Source organism: Pelodiscus sinensis, chromosome 4, assembly GCF_052426305.1.
Source record: "Pelodiscus sinensis isolate ZL-2025 chromosome 4, ASM5242630v1, whole genome shotgun sequence".
Lineage (NCBI taxonomy): Eukaryota > Metazoa > Chordata > Testudines > Trionychidae > Pelodiscus > Pelodiscus sinensis.
Window position 1 is genome coordinate 61,795,459 of NC_143055.1, and position 24,752 is coordinate 61,820,210.

At 39.6% G+C, this 24,752-nt stretch overlaps 1 protein-coding gene across 15 annotated transcripts in view; it reads right to left on the reverse strand.

The window, feature by feature from the left end:
• The window catches only part of TENM3 (teneurin transmembrane protein 3), a 2,279,325-nt gene that overhangs the window by 355,519 nt on the left and 1,899,054 nt on the right, over window positions 1-24,752 (reverse strand). For 2 of the 15 annotated variants that reach the window (XM_075930265.2, XM_075930255.2), the window contains exon 1: window positions 8,587-8,773. The exons of 4 other annotated variants lie outside the window; for them this stretch is intronic. Coding sequence is in view for 2 of the 11 variants with exons in the window: in XM_075930263.2 (XP_075786378.1) it covers window positions 6,800-6,842 (43 nt within the window). In the remaining 9 variants the exon portion in view is untranslated. Of the gene's footprint in view, window positions 1-6,799; window positions 7,134-7,412; window positions 7,979-8,267; window positions 8,556-8,586; window positions 8,799-24,752 lie in introns of those variants that run through there. 9 more of the 15 variants (XM_075930267.2, XM_075930259.2, XM_075930266.2 and 6 more) reach the window with 6 other exon arrangements.

Below are 24,752 nucleotides of genomic sequence, written 5' to 3' on the forward strand. Positions count from 1 at the left end.
GAAGTGAGACTTGTTGAGAAAATCTATTTCTCTGACTCTGTAGGGAATTATTGGCTGAAGGTCTGAACCTACAGGTAGTCAGCTGCTAGACTCTTATCAAAACAGACCTGGAAAAAATGGAAGGCAGGAGACATTTCTGGTATACAGACAGATTAGCATCAAGTATAGAAAAAGAACCAATGCCTATTATATACCAATAAGGAAGAATGGTTAGGACTTTGTCTTAAAAAGACCCATTTCTTTAGTTATTATCAAACCTTGGGGCAGAGGAGGAAGTGAAGGTTACAGAAAAAGACCCTATTGGAGAGCAGTACCTTTCAGATGTGACAGATTAAGGTCTTGGAACTACCAGAGAAGGTCTGCAATCTATGTTCTTTTTGCCCAATCTGTGATACTGAGATCAATGGGCATCTGTTATGAGAGTGTCAGAGAAATCATGTGTCTACTCTCAATGATTCTCAGAATATAAAATAGTTGCACCAACCTAATAATTGTTCTGGATTTAGTCTAGGTACACAATCAAGCATGTCCTGTCCTGACAAAGGGCCACTACAATTACAGCTTGCACCTCTAAATTCCAGGATTCTCTGGTCCAGCAACATTTGTGGTATGGCATGACCATGGAAGTTCCAAGATCAGAGTGTCCTGGCATGCTGCAGGGAGTGGGGACCCAGGAGCCGGCATGCAGCTCACGTAGGCTGCGAGGAGGGACAGGAAGCTGGCACATGGCTCATCTGGGCTGTGGAGGGGCGGGGCCCGAAATGACCTCCCCTCGTCCCAAAAAATCCCTCATCCAGGACCAGTCAGATCCCAAAGTGCCTATACAATCATGATTATTTGATAATCATTGATAGAGACACTTGCCCAAAAAAACAGGCCTGAAAATGATACTGAAAATGTAGATGGTTTGTTGTGAACCTGAGGGAATTTGTGGAACTACACAAATTGGATATAAAGTCCACCAAGAGAGAGACAATGACACTACTGTTTACCAAAGGGAATCCACTTGAAATTTCTCATATTTGGCATTGCAGCACAGCCATTTCAGCTCTAGGAGACTGCACATATATCAGATATATTTATAATTATAAAATATTTTAACTATAATTGGTCTGCTGGAATGAGAATGATGTCTATTAGATAATGGAGCAGAAATTAAGGAGACAAAGTGAAAGGAATAATGGATCGACCCAGATGATGATAGAGGAAGAGAGAAGAAAGTTATGAAACATTCCTTCTTGACTACAGGGAAGATCCAGACATCAAAGGTGATGCTGGCCCACTTGTTGATGAATAGTGAAAGCCTCTTCAGCACATGGACTATCACCTTGTCAGGTATCCTTCACTCAGTGGGGAAGTTTGAGAATCAATGTGCTAAGAGCCACTAAATAGGCCCTCTTGGGATTCTCTGGTGAAGTAGTGGGTTTGGAAGAGGAAGGAGGCAGAACTAGTTTCATAATCTGTCTCTACTTGTCCACTTTTAAAAGATTTGTCCTCCAAAGAGGAATAGGGAGGGACCTACAAGTTGCAGGACAAGACCAAGCAAAAGAAAGTAAATGGAGATAAGCTTCATAGCAAACTCTTAAGCTGGGGAGTTTTTGTTGCAGGGGAAAGGAAACATGAATGGGGGAGGAAAGACAGAAGGTTTTTATAAAAATATATTCTAGTTCTAACAAGAATTACTTTGGAAAGTTCTATGACCTGCATTATATAGGAAGTCAGGCTTGATTACCACAGTAGTCCATTCTGACCTTGGAATCTATGAAGTCTGATGGAAAATGCAGGATAAGATACAGGAGACTCTGACACTTTGTGGTTCTGCATATTTGTGGGGGGGTTTCCTGTCCTGTCCTGAGTATCCCATGGTCCCTGGTCTCCTCAGTGAGGTCAAGAGCCATGAGGAGCTCATGGGTTGGGGAGGGGCTGGGAATTGCAGCTCCTACTATTCGCAAATTTTGCCATTTGCGGTAGATGAACTCATCCACCACAAATGGCGAGGGTTTTCTGCAGTTTGCTGGGTAAGAAGAGAGAATAAGACCTCTCTCCATGTGGTGATAGTTATTCTTAAAATTGTTCTCCTGAGCAGAAGCTCCCCTTTTTGTCTGCACCCCTTGTCAATAGACCATGGAACTGAAGCCTACATATCAAGGAATAGTAGAAGATAGAGATGGGAAAATCTGAGTTGGTCATTCTCAGTTTTATAACCAGTGCAGGCAGTAATTTTAAATGTCTCAAGCAATGAGACTTCTATCAATTCTATTGGAAGACTTTTCCGTAGCTTCAAGTATGTTACTGTTACAAAATTACTCCTGCTATTCAATCTATAATTTTCCTTCCTTAATTTCATTCTATTATTTTTAATCATACAACTTTAGTCTAGATATTCTTTAAATCTATAGACTGTTGTCTTATTCCTGCTTAACTATCATTTGGTGAAGTGATACATATATTATTTTAATCTTTTCTTACATATCATTCTCTTCAGCCTCCATCATTTTTGATGGTTGTCTGTCAATTGCACCTAATTAATCTACACCTTGGGGTACTATAAACTGGATGCCGTTTTCTTGGTGTGGGTCTGCTTCATGTAATTTTAAAAATTATTTTAAATTCTCCTTTATCACTAGTCTGATGCCTACAAAAGGTCCCTGCGCAAGTTACTACTAGCATGGGACTCTTTTCAAAGCCAGTATTTCAAAATAATTGATTTGTTCCCCACAGTCCATCACAGAGTGCCACAATGCTAGCAAAACCAACATGCCACATCTGAGTAAAATAATGGCAGTTTCAAAAAAGACAGATTCTTGTGATTGGTCTGATTAAATCTTTGGAATAATTGTCCAGTCAGTGTCCACTCATGCAAGGTGAAATACATGATAAAATTCCCTTTGTAACTACCAGGAGCTGAGGTGCTTATTGAGGGCATTTAGCATCTTGCAGGAGCAGATCTCAAGCAGAAAATACTAACTATAGTTCAAGAACTTAGGGTTAGGTTTTGTTTTGCTAAAATTTTGTTTCTTCTCCTTAGAGGGTTCAATGAAACTAGAAGAGCCATAGAACCGATATCATTTGAATAACCGTCATATAAACATACTTACACACTTGTTAAAACAAATGCTATCGCTGCTGTTCAAACTGAAGTTGGCAACCCTTTCCTTCTAATAGCTTTAAAACAATTTGAAAAGTAGCAGAATAGCAGTTCCCTTGCACAGAAACTAATCATCATCATTAAAAGATCCTTAAAAGCAAATCTAGAATGGTCAGCGAGCCAGGTTACCTTAATATTTAATGAAGGAACATTTCCATATCTATCAAGTTATGGGATAAACCCCTAAGTACTAAAATCTACCATCATCAGTAAAGTCCATTTCAATGTTCAGTATATCACTGACCATCTACAATCAAAGGAAATAATGTTTCAAAACAAAAAAATGATAAAGATATATGAAGTATTCTCTGGCAGTGATAAAGCGGGCAGAGAGGTGGCTGTCATAAAATAGCCAAATGGCTTTTTCCACCTCCATCAAGGTCATTTACTGATGATGTACTCAATAAGATGATAATGCATTTAACCACTTTCCTTGCATCTGACTTCGACCTTATCACAAATCCAAATGGCCTTGTTTAACTACCCTGGCCTTTCAGCATTTCCCTGAACAAAGATAATTAAGGAGATGTACTGCCCCCTACTATCATACGAATTGAAAGACAAATAAACTTTGAAGAGCACAGCCAGGTGTCTAATGCACTAATGTACAACATTTAAGCAGGGGGTAAAATGAAATAATGGTTAAATAACTATAAAAGGTTAACAATGCTATGTAAGGCGATTTTGTTTGATTTAAAAGAAAAAGAATAAAAAATGTTCAAGACAACTTTTACAGCTCCCTAGACAACAGTTTTTCCTTAGACACAGTTTATGGTTTAGAGAAAAATATTCTCTGCAAAAACCATCAGCAATGCTGAACAAAATTTCTGTAGATTTCAATATATCAAAAGCAGTTAAAATTATTTTAAAGTTATTAATTAATTAATTATGGTTGAACATGAAGAATTCATTTTAGTAAAGAGAAAAGCTCTGCTTCTATTTGCATGGTTAGAAAATAAATGCTATACTTGAGAGGCAAATAAAACCACTACAATAAACATTAAATTGGGCACATAGAATTGCTTTAGAGCTTAAGCTAAATATTTTTAAAAAATTCTTTTGTATTATATTTAAAATCCACAAATACTTTTGAGGCTCAGTCATGCTTGTATTTTGTTTTAATTTTCATTCATAAACTCTGGTGTCTTAAAGCAGTCTATAAGATACTGCTGCTCGTTGCTATGAACAATCACAGTAATCAGACTATAACTAAAGACCACTGACACTGGCCAATAAGAATGCAGGGACATGCCAAATCAAGAATGTGTTTTCCAACTAGAGTGGAACATATAAACCCTTTTTATTAGGCAACCTGGGCCTCCTAGGCATCAGAACATTCTTTAAGCTTAACATTATTAAGCTTGCATCTTCTGCAATAGCTGGAAAGAGGCAGAAAACTTACTTATTAGAAAGGTAACGCTAGTTCAATTATATTGCAATTACTGGGGTACTTTCAAGATTTAATCTAGTTTCAGAAGCTCAAGGAAAACAATGTAGCAGCATGTTAAATATATTTAAATTTAATCCCCATGCAGAGCTACACAAATTACAACCATAATTACTTTTGCTTATTTCTGCTAACCTTTGTTATTTGAGTGATCAATTTTTTTGTAAAAGTTCAAAATATCCTGTGAAATTTCTTCTCAGAAACTCTGTTATGAAGACCAACCTCTATAACTCTGAACATGTTATACTTTAAATCTTTGTTAAGCTTAAATTTTGGGGTGAGAGGAAAATGTATTATTTACAATTTTTAGAAGTATATTTAATATTATAGCACGGAGATATTTTATAAACAAAAAGATGATGCATAGATTTCTGCTAAACCTTTCAGATAGTAAAATCTTAAATCTTGTAAATGATTCATCTGATTTCTTTGCTTAATGTCATTTGATTTGCAGCACACAACAGGTTATAACTAACCTGTTTCCATAAACTGTGATTGGAAATTATACCTCATATTTCAATATACACCCCATGGGATACTGTGCAGCCAGTATCTATGACTATATGGGGGTGGGATGTGGCTGCTATTAAAAACATTTTGAAAGAACTGGCTCATCAAGCATCCCCTCAATAATGGTTATAACATGAACAAAGATGCAGTAGTTTCAAGTTTAGATAAACAGTTGCTTCAGATAGTCCCTGAAGAGAACTATAGAGGTTAATGTTGCTTCCAGTGCATTTAAGTCTATGCTATAGTGTTGCATTTACAATTCTGGACAGAACTTATCGCACAAAACAAGGAGGAGGATTGTTTTTTATCATTTATAATATGTCTCTGAAACCTATTCAATCTTTACACAGCAAGTTTTCTAAACGACAATGGGCATATTTTTATTACGTCTGTTTTCCTTTAATGTGTGGAATCGAGACAAAAAATAATTTAGCGTTGAAAAGTGTATAAATATTCATAATATACCATTTCATTGTTTCATCCTAATGATTTGCTTTTTAAAGAACTTCTAAGGTGCAATCCTGAAAGGTTTGAGCACCTCCAATTCTCAGTGGCAGTTGAGGGAACTTTGAATTTCACAGGATCAGGCCCCTAACATGCAGCTAAATGTATAATGTCCATAGTGCTATCATAATTAAATTTATATATAACTATTTCTAATCAAAGTGTTACAAGCACATATGAAATAAAGTTGATAATAGTATTTATAATGGTATAGTCTACAATCGAATCTCTACAGATCAGGGGAATTTTGAACCAAAACTGTCTGAGTATTTAGCATTAAGTATCTACCGTGAAGTTTTCTCATGAAAACTGAAAATAGACCCTTTTCACTAATTGCATGAGTCTTGTTACATATTTTCCTAAGCACACTTTAAAAAAAATGAAAGAATACACTTTAGAACAGCTTCTTACATTTTGGCCATTTTTTTCTTATTTTGCAAAAATGGTAAGTGCTTAGCAGTGTTTTTCTTGTGGACTTTTAAAGGGAATGAATACCTGGAATACTGCATTTTAATCTTCCTCATAGCATTAATAATCCAAATCACTGTATTTAGACAGCTATGCCACTTTGCTTCCTTCTGAAAGAAATGCATTCCATACTGAATGGAATGTATTACTTCAGATCACGTGCCCTCAGTGGTCTATGAAAAAGGTAAGGAAGTAAAAAATCTTAACAGTAAACCAAGAACTCAAAAACATGTTTAAATGTTTAGACAAGATTTTGCAATAAATTGCAATGTAGCTGTTCTGTAAATCTTTGTGGGAGAAGATGATTGCTCTATGGCACAATTTAGGACACTCATTATGTAGAAACATATTACAAATTTATCAAAAAATCAGTAACATATCAACCAGAAACTAGATTTGCTTGATGTTTTTGAACATTAATCGCACAGAAGAATGTTAAACTATTTTTTTCTGTTCATGTTTACACTTTTATCCAAATTGTACTGAAATGTTATTTCCTTTATTTCTGCTTATTTAGGAGATATAAAATAATTTAACTATCAAGATGAGAGCAGAAAACCATGCAATAATTAAATTATATGGCCCACCAAATCTTTTTTTAAAACTAACACATTAGTACAAATATGTTCATTCACATCTTAATGATAGCCCATAAAAATCACAAAACACTGACATCATCAGGCAATCATTCTTCACATCTCTTGTGCAGTTTATACACTTACTGTTGGATAGAGGTCTCTTGTCATCTTTGGTAACTTTTTCCATCTAATTTTAGTCAATTTATTCTGTAGATTACAAGGCCTGATGAAGGAAGGTGATTGATTTCCCTCTGTTTCATTCTATTGTTCTCTATCTTCAAAGCTGCTAACAGACTGAGAGCAGCTAAGTCTTTGTCTGAAGGGCTTGATAGTTCACATCCTAAATTTATCTCTCTAATGCTGAAATGTCTGCAAGGGACATTTACAGTCATACACAGAAAACAAAATAAAGTTAGCAAAGAGCAGCTATCACTGCAAAGTGTCAGGTTTGCTTGCTGAAGTAGATGAGTACTCCTCAAAGCCTTCAAAATTTAGGAAGGGGGTTAATAACCTAATGGATTTATCAGAATTAGCAAATGAGATTAGCCAAAAAATTCTGAAGTTCAGTAAATCTATTAAAAATTGCGAATGCTAGTTAAGACGACTTAAAAATGAATGTTCAGTATATAGATACAATTGAAATTCAGTTTCATGAGATCTAACAGGAAAACTAAAATACAGGGGACAGAAATGCTAAAATATTATAACCACACATTGAAACTGACATAACTATAAGTAAACTGGATTTATGACATACCTTTCTTATAATTTTTATTCCTTTCTTAAAGGCTAGGCTAACAGCAAACAGAGGTCTCTGGATAGCTCCCTCAAACATTTAAAGTTGGAGAACAAAAGGTTTATTTTAAAAACGAAAACCTTGGCTTGTACAACTCCAGACATGAATCTGCTTTCAATTACAGAAAGTATTTCCACTTCAGTGGAAAGGGATCAAATCTTCAACTATACCATCTTTAGGCAATGAATTTGATTATATTAAGCTTTAGGAATACAAAATGACTTCGTGGCATAGCCATGCATTCTGTACATATTCATTAGTTACACAGGAGAGAAATAGCTAATACTATATCTGAAAAATAAAAACCCAGCAAGAAAATGTGGCGGTTCACACAGCAGTAGTATATTTCCGTAACATATCTCTGCTTTTTTTAAGGTACCCACAAAAATCTCAAATCTCACTCAAAGTAAAAATTTTACAGTTCTTTCTGAATTAACCCTTTAGCCTGCATCATATGCTCTGTTGTGAAGTTAAAATATTCTTCACAGACTTTGTTCTAGAAACAATCTGTTAACAAAAATTATACACTCCGTATAGTATTCTTAGAGAAAGGTGCTTTCATAACTAGAAGTATTTTATACTTTTTTCCTTAATCAGTATACTACACCAATGAAACAGGCTTATAAAGAAGAACTATATGCATAATCTTAGCTACCTCCAATATAAATTATGCTAAACTATAATTAAATTAAATACATTGAAATGCAGTCATAACATTTAGAAAAAGAGAAAAGTTCACATTCTCTTCAGAATGCATATATTACCTTTTAGTTTAAATATCACATGTACATATATAACATATACAGATATACATACATACATATCGGGGGGCGGGACCCTCAGTTACATAGCAGCCACTTGCAGAAGTATCTGGTATTTAGAATGACTGGTAAAGTTAAGCCTTTGCTTCTTCTAAATCCTGAATTCGGTGCCTCAGGGGTTAAAAAGCCACCTCATTTCAAATGCTAATACTCCCTCTGCACGGATTCAAAGAGAAGCTGAGCCTCCTCCCATTTCAATACCACACCACGCAAAAGCATACAAACCAGACTCCGTACGTATCTATTCTGCATAAATGGTTCATCTATATATATGTGTGTGTGTGTGTCTGACTCCACTCAATCTGAGAACTCACACTTTATCCTGGCTCATCTGAAAGGTCAAAAGGGTTGGTTTTCAGTCACCCACCTTTCGGAGGGGATTCGTCGCTCTGTCTGGATGCGAAGAACAGACCCCGGCGTTTCCAAGTTGAATCAGTCTATAATGTATCATGTTACAGAGTCTGGCTTTCTCCTCAAGCACATAACAGCAATCAGACATGATAGGCTGAGGCTCCTCTGTTTACACCCAGGCAAGCGAGGGGGGTTGGGCTTGCATTCCTTAACCCTTTCTAAACTACACAAGTGCTTTTATCATTCTTCCCTCACATATAATACAAAAAAAAAAAAAATCCAGTTCATTCCCAATACTCTTCTGAAGTCATCTCTGGTTTCCAGATACCCTAATGCAGTTGCTTTTAAATACACAAATACTCTTCTGTGATGTTAATTTACCGTATCAAAGATTTTTCAAAAAACCTAATGCTTGAAGATTTGCAGTATGACATTTTATTTACACTAACATAAAAGACATTCCACAAAATGATTTGACATTTTGATAAAGACAATATTTCTATCCTCCAACTAAGTTTATGTCTCTGAATAAAGAGATTTAAACAGGAAGCTCTACTCCTGGGATTGTCATAAAAAGATATTTTCCTGACCAGATAAAACACAAGAACACAGTCCTGCCAATGAATATGCATCGCTTATGTAATATAATTTAAATGCAAGCTATGAAATTTGTCACATTCATTTCAGTTAAACAAAACTGGGTGCATCTGGAACAGCTTTCCATTTATGAGAGGAAGATGGACAGCTTACAAAGAGGTTTTGCCTACTGATACAAACAAGTCTCATGCATCCCTTCATAAACTACCACTGAAGTCTACAGGAGTTTTACTTACAGAAGACATGCAAAATCAAGCCAAGGTCCCTTTTGACATACATGCATAATTGCCAATAATATTGATGCGAGTAACGTGGTGTGCAACTGAAAAAGAGGAGAACCTCTTTAAACTGAAATACAGGCTGTGCTTAGATTCACTAGAAAACACTAAATATATAATAATATAATTCCTAGATAATATCATTTCTCATATCTATGTTTTAATTGAAGCAAAGGGTCAGTATACAGGGGGAAAAAATAAGTTTACAATGTCTTCAGTCTTCATTCTGTGTATTCTTCAGATAAGAATATAACAGGATTTTACAAATCCTCCACATTAAAAATAAATTTTAAAACAAAAGTACCCACAATACAATCCATGGCTATTTAATCTAATGGGGTCTTTTCATGACTTCATTGGATGCAGGATCAGACAACTTTCAACTTACGTGTAACAACTTTCAACTGAAGACAACAGAGAACTTGACAAACTGGAAAATTGCAGCAATACTATGCACGAGTTCAGAACAGAATGTGGAAAATGTATTAGTCAACAAGAATTATAAGCGGGGTGAGAGGGTTACGGGGGGTGGGGAGCACTGGCCACATGACCAGGGTTAGGACAACTTCTGGCTCTGCTTCTCCCTACCCTTGCTCTGCCCTCTCCCCACCTCATCCTCCAAACTCCTTCCACGAGTGATCAAGCCCAGGGGACTAGAAGGGCCAGGGGGATTTGGTGCTAGAGCATCACTCTGCTTCCCTCCAGTGAGTATGGGGGGGCTCCTGCCCCACCGTTGCTGGGTGGCGAGTGCAGGGGTGGCTGGACCTTTCCTGTGGGTGCTGCCCCCAGTTGCGAACTCCCTCAATCCCCAAGGACTCTAGCCCCGTTGGATCTTAAGTCGGATCCGCGTAAGTCGGGGACTGCCTGTAGTTGTAATAAGCCATCAATCCAGTGTCTTTGCTAGTTACTAAAAACCATGGACTGAATTAATAAAGTTATGAATTTAAGCTCCCAGGCTTTTTTTTTTTGTTTTTTTTTTTTGCATTTTTGCAGGGCTCCACTGAAGAAAAGAGATCAGATACAGTCTGATGGTTTTTGGAAGAGTGAACATAGGAACATAAGAACGGCCATACTGGGTCAGACCAAAGGTCCATCTAGCCCAGTATCCTGTCTACCGACAGTGGCCAGCACCAGGTACCCCAGAGAGGATGGACCGAATACAATGATCAAGCGATTTGTCTCCTGCCATCCCTCTTCAGTCTCTGACAGACAGAGGCCAAGGACACCATTTTATCCCCTGGCTAATAGTCTTTTATGGACCTAACCTCCATGAAATTATCTAGCTTCACACAGGTGAATATGAGCTTTGTTTTTTATCATTTTACTGTGCAAGTCCAATGAAGATATTAGCTGCTCTGAGAGTGGTGGGAGGGAAAAAGAGGAGCAGGTAAGTGCGAGACTCTGGTGTCCCTATGGTCCACAGACACATGGGGAGGGGAGCAGACAGGGGACCCATGAGGCTGTAGGGGGAAACCCAGTGGACCGTGGGCTGCAGTCCACTGAGGTGCAGGAAGCCACTCAGTTGGCCCACCCACTATCCATGTTTGCCCATTCCTGGTTTCGGTCAATGCAGCATCTGCATAGACATTACATTAGTATGTTAACTTTAATGGTCTCAAAAGTGTCCAGAAATGAAAATAATGGGTGCCCCCCCATGCACCTCTCCAACAAGTGCCTTCCTGGGGAGCGCTCTTTAAAGAGTCAGCTGGGGCATCACTCCTGCTGCTGCTGGCTTGTGCTGACGTGGCACACACAGGCAGGTGAGGCAGCACTGCAAACAGATTAAAGGGGCCAGCTAGGGGCACGCTATATGGGAACCATATGCTGGGCAGTGTATGTGCTGTCCCTGGTATATGCTTTTTCCAGTGGCCCCTGGGAAGAAACCACTGAGTCTCTCACATTGCTGTCGGTTTCCTTGCAGCAGTGCCCCCACACAGATGGCCCACAGATCCCTTCTGGACAAGTAAGGATACTTGGCCCCAGGACCTCCCAACACTCTCCTCCACCAGCCTTGACTCCTGCGCCTTCCCCCCACTTCCTGCCTTCAGCCTCTGGCACCTCTACCCCTTGACCTGAGCCTCCCCACACCAACCCCCTAATTTGCACCCCCACCATCTCCTACCTGCTGCCCTGCATTCCCCACAAACACACATACTGCCTCATTCTGTCACTACACACACACATACCCCTGCCTCCTGCCCTGATTCTGGTGTCCCCCATACATCTTAAGCCCCCTGCCCTGAGCCTCCCCATGACCACACACACTCCAAGGGGAATAAAACTGCATTAATAACAGAAAATCAGTTACTGATCTAATTATATATACATCTTCATATATATTTGTTTCAATTTTTGTCAAGAAGGCGAATGGTGACAGGATGCCTAACAGTGAATGCTAGTGGAAATGGGGTAGGTTTAGAAGTTAAAATAAAAAAGAACAAGTTAAAATCAAGGGATTCGGCTTCCTTGATCACGGGGTGCTCTTCCAGGAAGGACTGCTTGGCGGAGATGGAGTTCACCTTTCCAGGAGCGGGAACGCCTTGTTTGGACACAGACTGGCTAACCTTGTGAGGAGGGCTTTAAACTAGGTTCAACGGGGACAGGTGAGCAAAGCCCACAGGTAAGTGCTGAATGTGCGGGACTGGGAGATAGGTTGGAAATGGGGGGGACTACGGCCTATAATGGCAAGGAGAAAGGAGGGTCAGGGCACAACAGGGAGGCAAGATCAAATCAGTATCTTAGATGCCTATATAAAATGCAAGAAGTATGGGTAATAAGCAGGAAGAACTGGAATTGCTAACCAATAAATACAACTATGATATCATTGGTATTACAGAAACCTGGTGGGATGGGACGCATGATTAGAATGTTGGTACGGAAGGGTACGGCTTGCTCAGGAAGGACAGACAGGGAAAAAAGGAAGGAGGGGTTGCCTTGTATATTAAAAATGTACACACTTGGACTGAAGTGGAGATGAACGTAGGAGATAGCTGTGTAGAGAGTCTCTGGGTTAAGCTAAAAGGGGTAAAAAACGAGGGTGATCTCATGCTAGGAGTCTACTACAGGCCACCTAGTCAGGTGGAAGAGGTGGATGAGGCCTTTTTTAAACAATATACAAAACTATCCAAAGCCCAAGATTTGGTGGTGATGGGGGACTTCAACGATCCAGACATATGTTGGGAAACTAACACAGCGGGGCACAGGCTATCCAATAAGTTTCTGGACTGCATTGGAGACAACTTTCTGTTTCAGAAGGTTGAAAAAGCTACCAGAGGAGAAGTTGTTCTGGATTTGGTTTTAACAAATAGGGAGGAACTAGCTGAGAACTTGAAAGTGGAAGACAGTATAGGGGACAGTGATCATGAAATAATAGAGTTCATGCTCTTAAGGAAAGGTAGAAGGGAGACCAGCACAACTGAGGTAATGGATTTCAGGAAGGCAGATTTTGATAAGCTCAGAGAACTTGTAGGTAAGGTCCCATGGGAAGCAAGACTGAAGGGAAAAACAACTGAGGAGAGTTGGAAGTATTTCAAAGGGACGTTGTTAAGGGCCCAAAAGCAAACAATTCCGCTGTGTAGGAAAGATAGAAAATATGGCAAAAGACCAGCTTGGCTTAACAAGGAGATCTTGCATGATCTCAAAATAAAAAAGGAGTCATATAAAAAATGGAAACTAGGACAACTAACAAAGGATGAATATAGGCAAGCAACACGGGAATGCAGGGGCAAGATTAGAAAGGCAAAGGCACAAAATGAGATCAAACTAGCTACAGGCATAAAGGGAAACAAGAAGACCTTTTATAAATACATTAAAAGCAAGAGGAAGACCAAGGACAGGGTAAGCAGTTACAGGAAACTTGGAAATGGCAGAGATGCTCAATGACTTCTTTGTTTCGGTCTTCACCGAGAAGTCTGGAGGTGTGCCTAACGTAGTGAATACAAGCAGAGAGAGGGTAAGTTTAGAAGATAGGATACACAAAGAACAAGTTAAAAATCACTTAGGAAAGTTAGATGTCAGCAAGTCACCAGGTCCTGATGAAATGCATCCCAGGATACTCAAGGAGCTGATAGAGGAGGTATCTGAGTCTTTAGCTATGATCTTTGAAAAATCATGGCAGACAGAGGAGATTCCAGAAGACTGGAAAAGGGCAAATATTGTGCCCATCTATAAAAAGGGGAATAAGAACAACCCAGGAAACTACAGACCGGTCAGTTTAACATCTGTCCCAGGGAAGATAATGGAGCAGGTAATTAAGGAAATCATATGCAAACACTTGGAAGGTAATAAAGTGATAGGGAATAGCCAGCATGGGTTTGTGAAGAACAAGTCATGCCAAACTAATCTGATAGCTTTCTTTGATAGGATAACGAGCCTTGTGGATAATGGAGAAGGGGTGGATGTCATATACCTAGGCTTTAGTAAGGCATTTGATACGGTCTCGCATGATATTCTTATTGATAAACTAGGCAAATATAACTTAGATAGGGCCACGATAAGGTAGGTGCATAATTGGTTGGATAACCATAGTCAAAGAGTTGTTGTTAACGGTGCTAAATCCTGCTGGAAAGGGATAACAAGTGGAGTTCCTCAAGGGTCTGTTTTGGGACCCGTACTGTTCAATATCTTCATCAATGATGTAGATATTGGGATAGAGAGTACTCTTATTAAGTTTGCCGATGATACCAAACTGGGTGGGGTTCCAACTTCTTTGGAGGATAGGGACATAATTCAAAATGACCTTAGCAAGTTAGAGAAATGGTCAGAGGTAAACAGGATGAGGTTTAATAAAGAGAAATGCAAAGTGCTCCACTTAGGAAGGAACAATCAGTTCCATACATACAAGATGGGAAGCGACTCTCTAGGAAGGAGCATGGCGGAAAGGGATCTAGGGGTCATAGTGGACCACAAGTTGAATATGAGTCAACAGTGTGATGCTGTTGCAAGAAAAGCAAATATGATTCTAGGTTGTATCAACAGGTGTGTTGTAAGCAAAACTCGTGAAGTCATTCTGCCGCTCTACTCTGCACTAGTTAGGGCTCAGCTGGAGTACTGTGTCCAGTTCTGGGCACCACATTTCAAGAAAGATGTGGAGAAATTGGAAAGGGTACAGAGAAGAGCGACAAGAATGATTAAAGGTTTAGAGAACATGACCTATGAAGCCAGGCTTCCTGAACTGGGCTTGTTTAGTTTGGAAAAAAGAAGATTAAGGGGGGACATGATAGCGGTTTTCAAATATCTAAAAGGGTGTCACAAGGAGGAAGGAGAAAATTTGTTCCTCTTGGTTTCTGAGGACAGGACAAGGAGTAATGGGCTTAAAGTGCAGCAGGGGAGGTTTAGATTGGACATTAGGAAAAAATTCCTAACTGTCAGGGTGGTCAAATATTGGAATAAATTGCCAAGGGAGGTGGTGGAATCTCCCTCTCTGGAGATATTTAAGAACAGGTTAGATAGACATCTGTCAGGGATGGTGTAGACGGAGCTTGGTCCTGCCTTGAGGGCCGGGGGCTGGACTCGATGACCTCTTGAGGTCCCTTCCAGTCCTATTATTCTATGATTCTATGAAAAATTACTTAGAAAAGTTAGATGTCTGCACCAGGGCATAAAATGGATCCAAGAATACTCAGAGGGCTGATAGAGGAGGTATCTGAGCGTTTAGCTATCACCTTTGAAAACTCATGGAAGTTGAGAGAGATTCCAGAACACTGAAAAAGGACAAATATAGTGCCCATCTATAAAAAAGGAAATAAGAACAACCCAGGAAACTGCAGATCAGTCGGTTTAATTTCTGAGCCAGGAAAGATAATGGAGCAAACAATTAAGGAATGTATCTGCAGACATCTGGAAGATAATAAGGAGAGAAGTAATAGCCAGCATGGATTTGTAAAGAACGAATCATGTCAAGCCAATCTGATAGCTTTCTTTGATAGGATAAAGAATCTTGTGGATAAGGGAGAAGTAGTGGACGTGGTATACCTAGACTTTACTAAGGTATTTGGCACAGTCTCACATGACCTTCTTATCAATAAACTAGGAAAACACAACCCAGATGGGGCTACTGTAAGGTGGGTGCATAACTGGCTGGATAAACATTCTCAGAGAGTAGTTATACCAGTTCACAGTCATGCTGGAAGAGCATAACAAGTGGGGTTCCACAGAGGTCTGTTTTGGGACCAGTTCTGTTCAATATCTTCATTAATGATTTAGATGACGGCATAGAGAGTATGATTATTAAGTTTACAGATGATCCCAACCTGGGCGGAATTGTGGGTCAAAATTCAAAATGATCTGGACAAACTAAAGAAATGGTCTGAGATAAACAGGATGAAGTTAAATAAGGACAAATGTATAGTACTCCACTTAGGAAGGAACAATCAGTTTCACACATATAGAATGGGAAGTGATTGTCTAGGAAGGAGGACTGCTGAAAAGGATTTAGGGGTCTTAATGGACCACAAGTTAAACATGAATCAAGAGTGTGACACTGCTGCAAAAAAAGCAAACATAATTATTTGATGCATTAACAGGAATGTTGTGAGCAAGACACAAGTAGTCATTCTTCTACTCCACTCTGCCTGATTAGGACTCAGTTAGAACACTGTGTCCAGTTCTGGGCACCACATTTCAAGAAAGATGTGGAGGAATCGGAGAAGGTCCGGAGAAGGGCAACAAAAATAATTAAAGGTCTAGAAAACATGAACTATGAGGGAAGACTGAAAGAATTGGGCTTATTTAGTTTAGAAAAGAGAAGACACAGAGGACATGATAGCAGTTTTCAAGTATCTAAAAAGGTGTTACAAGAAGGAGGGAGAAAAATTGTTCTCCTTGGCCTCTGAAGATAGGGAAAGAAGCAATGTACTTAAATTACAGCAATGGATGTTTAGGTTGGACATTAGGAAAAACTTCCTGTCAGGGTGGTTAAATACTGGAATAAATTGCTTAAGGAGGTTGTGGAATCTCCATCACTGGAGATATTTAAGAGCAGATTAGACAGACATCTATCAGGGATGATGTAGACAGTATTTGGTCCTGCCGTGAAGGGAGGGGACTGGACTTGATGACCTCTTGAGGTCCCTTCTAGTTCTAGGATTCTATGATTTTACATTCATAGTATTTTACTTTACAACTCTTCAGTTTTCATTTCTTGACAGGTGGAATACAGCCACATCTGGTCTGATGTTATGTAGCAGTACAGTATTTTTGAGCTAAAATCGCCACAGCTTGCCTCCCTCGCCCCCCTCCCTCCCTAGGTCGTACTCACAATGGACAGGATATCTGCCATGCTCTATGAATCCCAAGGAGAAGTGGCAATGTAGTGCTTGTAACTTGTGTGAATACAGGGGAGTGAATTCAGTATGCCAAGTTTCCATGTATTTTTAGATATAATGCACAAAGGTTCTAATATGAGTGTCTTTTGCCATGGGAAATCAGCAGAGCAGCTCTGCCAGATGAGGAGAAGAAGGAAGAGGACCACAGAATGTCATGTTTCAAGAGATTCTGGAAGCCTCTACTGCTTGGAGTACTGAGCAGGGCTTGGAGGATCACCCACATGGACAGAATGAACAGGGACAGTTATAAATGAACAGAGAATGAACAAAGATACGAAAAAGCATAAGAAAAGGTGAGAGATGTACGTCAGGAGACGCTGGCATTTCTCAAATGATAAGCAGATGTACTGTGGACTTTTGTTGATCTTCAGGTTCAACACACCTCTCTCTACAAGCTGTCTCTACAGAGAAGTTCATTCCAGGTCCTCCCAACTCTCTCACTCCACATTCATGTGATATTCTGGCCACAGCATTACCTACCATTCCAACAGGGAGGCAGTACAATCGTAGGGGAGTGTATGTGTGGGTGGCACTGTTGGCATGTGGGTTGTGAAATTAAAATGATAGTTCTTTCCCCTTCAAAGGTTCTTTTATCTGAATTTATAGAGCTTCATTCAGTTATAAATATGTCTGTTTTCATGGGTTTGGAACAAAAGTCTATTTATGGAACCTTAATTCATCTTTATTAGTTTGCAACATATGCTGGCAGGGGCTGACATCCTTCACGAATAATAGAAATAGGTACATTTGCAATGTTATATTACTATATACACAGCACTCATTACAAGATTTATACCAGACAGCAACCCCTCCCCTCCCCGGCAATCCTTCCCCCTCCCCCCCCAAAAAAACCCCCAACCAACTAAACCAATGCCAGGAATAGCAGCAACACTCATTACTGTGGCTCATTATCAAACAGATCTTTCAACGCATTCCTAAGTTGTATAGCTCTTTATCAAGCTCTTCTTGTAGCCCTGATACTTAGCTGCTCAAAATCAGACGACACCTGTTCCACCTCCACCTGGCAGAACTTTTCTCCCTCTGCTTCACAGATATTATGAAGCACACATAGGCAGCTTAAACTGTTGGGATTCCCCCCCCCCCCCCACTAAGGTATAATCTTGTGTGCAGACAATGCCAGTGACCCTTCAAATGACAAAGGCACATTTAACTACCAGCCTGCTGCGTGTGTAGTTGAAGCACTCGTAGCTGCTGTTGAGGTGACTGGGGTAGGCCTCATGAATAAGAGTCTTCCAGAATTTCTATTGGCGTTTCAACAGCTCCAACAGGAATCCCATGGTTTAGAAAGAAAATTCCTACTTGCTGCATTCAGAATAGGCCTGTGTTCTCAAAGATATGTACATCGTGCACCTTTCTTGACTATCCTGTGTTGATGGTGGTAAAACATCAGTGGTGATTCACCAGTGCTTGTAATATGACAGAAAAGTAGCCCTTTCTATGATGTACTCTGTGGCAACAGGTCTGGCTCCAAAATAGGTATATGCATCCAGGAATTAGGCTTTGCATATCCGAAAGTTCTGCAGCCACTATTCATCATCCTATACTTGTATAATGATGTGATCCCACCACTCAGTGATTGTTTATCATGCCCAGGACCACCCATAGCTGCCAGTAACAACTCTGAATTGTTTCTATGTCCCACAGCAAGCTAACCTCCAAGCAATCATGTTCCTCCTGGCTCCTCTGTCTGTTTTGCAAATATTGCAGGATCAGCCACATGGTGGTCTCAATGCTCATCACAATTGTGTAGAGCTGTGCAGGAACCATGGTTCTCACAGAGATGGCAGGCTCATAGATTTGCGGGGTTTTTGAAAAGGTGTGTGAACCATTATGGGTGTAGATAAAATTATGGGACAGAGAAAATTATATCTTGGAAAGTTGAAACCATGTTTCTAGTCACCCCCACATGACTTGCTTGCCCTCATGAGGCATTGCAAACCCTTCCCAAAATACCTTTTGGCAATCTGCACAGTGGGATAGCTATCCACGGTGCACTGCTCTCTGCATCAATGCAATAGGAGGTAGTGAAGATACACACTGCCAACACAAGCAACATAATGTGGACATGGAAAAGGAATTTAGTCAGTGTAGTGACTCAACTTAGATTTAACTTATGTTGACTTAATTGCATAGTGTACACTTGCCCTTAGCTGTGACACTAAGTACCTTTCACAGACCTAATTAAGAAATAGATGTAGCCGAAAAGCTTGTTTCTTTCACCAACAAAATTTGGTCCAATAAAAGATATCACCCCACCCACCTTCTGTCTCTAATAGCCTGAGACCAACATAACTACAACACAAGTGAATGCAAATATTTCCTGCAGCAACTGAGCTTTTTTGTGGGAATCTTTTCAACTCTACTTATCTTTCTATAAGATCTGATGCTTATCTTTCTAGGAGATCTGACATAAGGTATTAGAAATTCGATAGTCTTATTTATGTGTGAATACACACCTGAATATATGTATATTGAAATCTCATTGATCGCTTAGTTTTTCTTTATTCACATTAAAAATAAAGTCAAGATGTATTCAATTAGCTGAATATTGTGAAATGGAAGAACAAGAACCTATGAAGCCTAAGTGTAACAGCTGCCATCTTGTCCAACACTAGGAACTGAATCAGAGACCTGCAGAGCTAAAAGCCTGAGATGCTGCTTCTTGATCTACTAGCTCTAGCTAAAGCTACAACAGACTATTATTCTCTATGGATTTGGCACAGAGGGGGACTATATACCCTCACCAATAGGTTACATATTTCCTGTTATCTAAGAAAGCTTGTCCTGATCATTTGAGCCCCACGGCAGTTCAAACCCCAGTCAAACCATCACTTTTGTGACATTCATCATGTTGTCAAACACCTTGGGTATTGAAACAGAGACGGCCAGAAATAAAAACATATGTTTCTATAGCTAAAGATGAAGAGGGAAGCCTTCTATGCTGGAGATGTAAGATTCATACCCTCTGCGGATTGACGGTGGGGTGGAGAGAGGGAGGGGGGCCTGTAACATTTATTTGTAAGTGGGTTACATAAGAGAGTCAAGTTCTATCATGATCATAATATTTTCCTGAAGTGAAATTGTTCTAGAGATAGTCCCCGAAGAACAACATGGTTATATGCTTGTGTAGGAATCCGGGTGGACAGTGAGCTCTTCAGCAATACAGATGTTCCAAGAGATAACGATGTTAAGTGAAGAGGTGTGATGCTACTTCTTGTACTCCATTTTCACTTTAGAAGAAAGCAGCTTTTGATTCTCCATCCATACCTATCCTTAATTTTGACACAGAGCCGTATTCATATGCAGAATATGCAGTTTACTCAGGGCACCTGAAAATTTGGGGGCACCACTGGGTCTTAATCATAGGCAGTTGGTGAAGGTAGGGCTGGGGGAGGCAGTAACCCAGCCCCTGCTAAAGCCCCACCCCTTCTGCTGAGGCCCTGCCTCCCCTCCACAGGGAGACAAGGGGCGAGTGCGCAGAGCCCAAGCCTCCCCAGCTGCAGAGCACCCCGGGGGTGGGGGGGAGCCACACAGCTCCAACCTCTCTTGCCTGGAGCACCGGAAAGGAAAGAGAATACATGGCTCCAATCTCCTGGCCCCAGAGCACAGGAGTGGCAGGCACTCAGGGGCAGCAACACACTGCCTCAGGACACCTATAGTAGGCAGTCTGGAGGCAGAATGTGGGCGGGGCCACTCCTGGCAGTTTGGGAAGGCTGTGCGTTCCCCCACCATGAGAGGCCCATGGTCTTAATGTCCACCCACTAAGGATGCTAAGGAACGGTTATTTGGCTAATCACATAGTTGATACAATTTGTATTGACTACACAATTAGTCGATAAGAGCTGTTCTGCAGAGCAACAGTGGGGGTAGTTCCTGGAGCCGGATCTGAGACTGCTGTGCCTCTGCATTTTAAATGTAGTAAGAGCCAGGTGAACAGAGGCTGCTCCAGCAGGGGATCCCCATGGAGCGGGGCTACTGACGGAGCCCCTGTATTTTATGTATATATAATTTTGTGTTTTAAAAAATTTTGTAAGCTGCCTTGAATACTTTAAATAGAGGGGGGGGATAAAACTATTTTAAATGCATAAATAAATAAACCTATGACAGAGCCATTCAATGGGTAATGAAGCCATTTAACATTTGCCATCACCAGCCATATAAAGCCAGCTTCTGAATTAACTGTGTTAGATAACAAGACCTTGGTTTAAATTTTTCTAAAAATATTTCCTTATTGTATTGTTGAAGACTATAAAATCACATCTCTAAAAAACTGTCCCCTTCCTGGCTGCCATTCTGGCTACTAGTTTGTGTAGTAAATTGTGTAGGGCTCCATAAATTCTATAGAGGGAGGGATAGCTCAGTGATTTGAGCATTGGCCTGCTAAACTCAGAGTTGTAAATTCAATCCTTGAGGGGGGGCCATTTAGGGATCTGAGGCAAATCTGTCAGGGATGGTACTTGGTCCTGCTGTGAGGGCAGGAGACTGGACTCCATGACCTCTCAAGGTCCCTTCTAGCTTTATGAGATGGTATATCTGCACATATTATTAGTCCTGTTTCTACACATAAGACTATCACTGAACAGGACTCAGATGAAGTTTATTCTTGGAATCCACCCTTCCCTGAATGCTTTGTAATCACACATTACTTTTGTACAGTGGAGCATGCCACTGCACTCATTTGCTTGCTCTCTGACAATTTTGGGACTCTGTACAATGGAATTTCCTTTTTTTATATCCTATTTATGCTGTTCAATGTAGGTGATGTGTCCCCTAAATGCCACCAATGATAATGCAAGTTATTTATGAAAATTCACAATTAAACTGCTTTGTATCTTCATTACCTCTCCCCCCACACAATGAAAATTCAGCATTTCTGATTGTGGTTTTGGGTGCTGTGTACTCACATTGCACAAGAAGTGGGAAATAACTATCCCTCGCTAATTTAGACAAACCACCCAACATGGCATTATGCTGAATAATGATTTAAGAAACAGAAATACAGTAAAATATTGCTACATAATGTACTTAAAAACTTCCTATCTACACCTAATCTCTACATATAGATAGAAAATAAAGGACAAGTGTAAAATAATTAAGCATAAGGTATTGTCTCAAAGTAGCTGAATCAAAGATAAAGCTGAATAGGCATGGTTTTCATAGTCTGAAACCAGTGGCCCATCAACATTTTAATACAGGAGACAGTTTTTGGAAAACATGAAGCACAGACATGTTAATATCATATCTGAAAGTGAAATAGTAGAGCTGATTTAGAGGCAAGTAACAAAGCCATTTTATGGGACTCCTGGAGCATCAGACTCAAATCAACACATATTTCAGAACGGACATTACATTTGCATGAAATTCAAATTCTTTCATATGAGGATGTTTACCTTAAAAATCCCCCAAACTCAACTAACTCCCCTCCCCCAAAAAAACCAACCAAACAAAAAACCCCACCCTAACAAAAAAAAAACCTGACAAAAACAAAAAGCCCCTAGCTAATCCTAAAATTCTGCTATCAAGAATAAACCATCACAATTAAAATGAATGCTCTGGCATCATTCAAAACAAGGGTTACTTTATTTTATGAGAAACAAATAGATTACCATAGGGAACATGACCATTTTAAATTCTTCACTGAAGAAAAAAATAAGTTTGGATTTATTTAAACCCCCAAATTGACTGCAAATTTGGGTCATGCTTCTCTTATTAGATGCACCAAAATGCATCATCTCACCATGGACATCTAAAGTGATAAAAGTTTAAAACTCTGAATTTTATAATAGGATCATTTTCCTTTCTTTTTTCATATCAATTTCCCATTTTCTCACATTCCTCTCTGCTGGCAGCTGCTACTCATTGGCTTTTATCTGGCAGGGAAGCAGTTGCCTGTACAACTGATGCCAGCACTACTCCCAAACTGGAGACTGAATGTCTAATCTCCATAATACAAGCAGCCTCCAACTGACCAACTTCTGACTTACATTTTTAACACGTGAGTCCACAGCTCAGACTCCCTTTGGATTAGCAGTCCTTTTTAAATTAACACTTTTGTGGAAAAGAGTTTTAATGTAAATGAAACTGCAACAAACAATAACTGAACAAAAGTGAAGTTAGCTGGTATATAAACATACCAACAATACAAGAAGTCACATAATAAACAAGGTATTTCCAAACTGTCTGAAGCAATCTGTTTAGAATAAAATAGTTTTGTATAGTGGTCTGACAAAGAGAATTGGCTTTCCTGGACAAATCTCTGTGAATTGATAAGGACCACCAACAGAGCAGTCTTTCTAGTACATGAGAACAAATTCACAGAAAAAAATCACTCTGTTGTTCTGCTGAATAATGAAGCTGGCGTCTCATACCTTTAGAAATATTTAACTGGAATTCTGATTGTAAAATATTTTTCAAGCGTCTTATACAAAATTACATCTTCATAGACATTCCTTAGAAATACAGGCAAAAAGCAAATTTGCATCCTTGTGATTTCCATGGAAAATGTTTCACATATTTCTTGGAATAAGTGTTCTATAGCTCATAATCAAACTTATGTGATGACATTGTGAGTTCAGCTGCTGCTGTCCTTCATATTCATCTTTTGTCTGTCTGGTATACAGAAGATGAATGAAAAAAATCACTGAATAATTGCACTCAAAATTTTCAGTTCTCTACACTGTCAAGCAAACATATTCTCCCTCTAGATGAGCAGTCCTCCATAAAAATAAACCACTGGATCTTTTTTGTTACTGTTTTTAGGGAACATCAGAAAAAAATCATCATCTTTTGTGTAAATCTGCAGACAAGTTTCTAGCATGCAGTTTTGTAAGTTAATTGTTCAACTATAAGTAATGCATGTATAAATACACCTACCTGACATTCAGAGCCCTGGAATGATGGAATGAAAATTTCATGCTATTCTGACAACTGATATCAGATGCTTCCCTCACAGTTATCAATGCAATAAAAAAGTTACTTAAAATAATAAAACATTCAAAATAAAATAAAAGTTCTCCTCTTTCTGCCTGTATAAACTGCTGTTCCTAATTAGAGCTGAAATGCTCAGTTAGGGGGCACAGTGGATGGCTGAACTATACCTTGTGTTTGGACTCAAAACAGTAGAAAACAAGTGAAAATTGTTCAAAAGAGTCATGCAGAAAACACAAAGTAAAAAAAATTCTAAACGTAAGGGCATGTTAGTGCATGCAATTACCTAAGATAATAGCCACTTTAGTCACTAAACAGCTGTTTCAGTTCAACAGACATTTCCATGTCTCTCACCACTACCCTTCAGTCTTTTGAATGCACAGTCTACCACCACCATCATCCACCTGATGAAGGTTATTTATCTCAGCTTGACTCTTTCCAGATTATAGTAATCAGAAAAAGGTCACCCAGAATGACAAACACCATCACTGTCAATGTTCTTGGGTGGGAGTAGTTCCCCTTTTTCCACCCCCGGAAAGATCATTTTTTGAAATTCCACAGTATGCACTTTGCCTATCTATTCTATATATACATTCAGGATAACCCAATAAGGCTTGCTTCACTAAGTAGGAAGCCTTTCTGATAATGCACTCCCAGGTTTGTTGGGGGATAGGTGGGAACACAGAATGGTCATAAATGTTCTAACAATGATTCCTGCACAGTCCAAGAGCCTCAATGTTTTAGATCCCTTCAATGATCTTTGGCACATTTGCCACCTTGATCACAAGCTCCTGCAATACACTATTGAGGACCTACTGTGGACTTTTCAAATCCCAAGATGGAGCTGAATTGCTCAATAACTATTTGAATAGCCTACTTCCAAAAAGGAAAAACAAAACTCCTTCCCCCTTTCCCCCTGGCCCGCCTCCGTGAAAGAAATTCTACCTGTCTGATTCTGAAATGTCAGAGCTAGTTCACTAC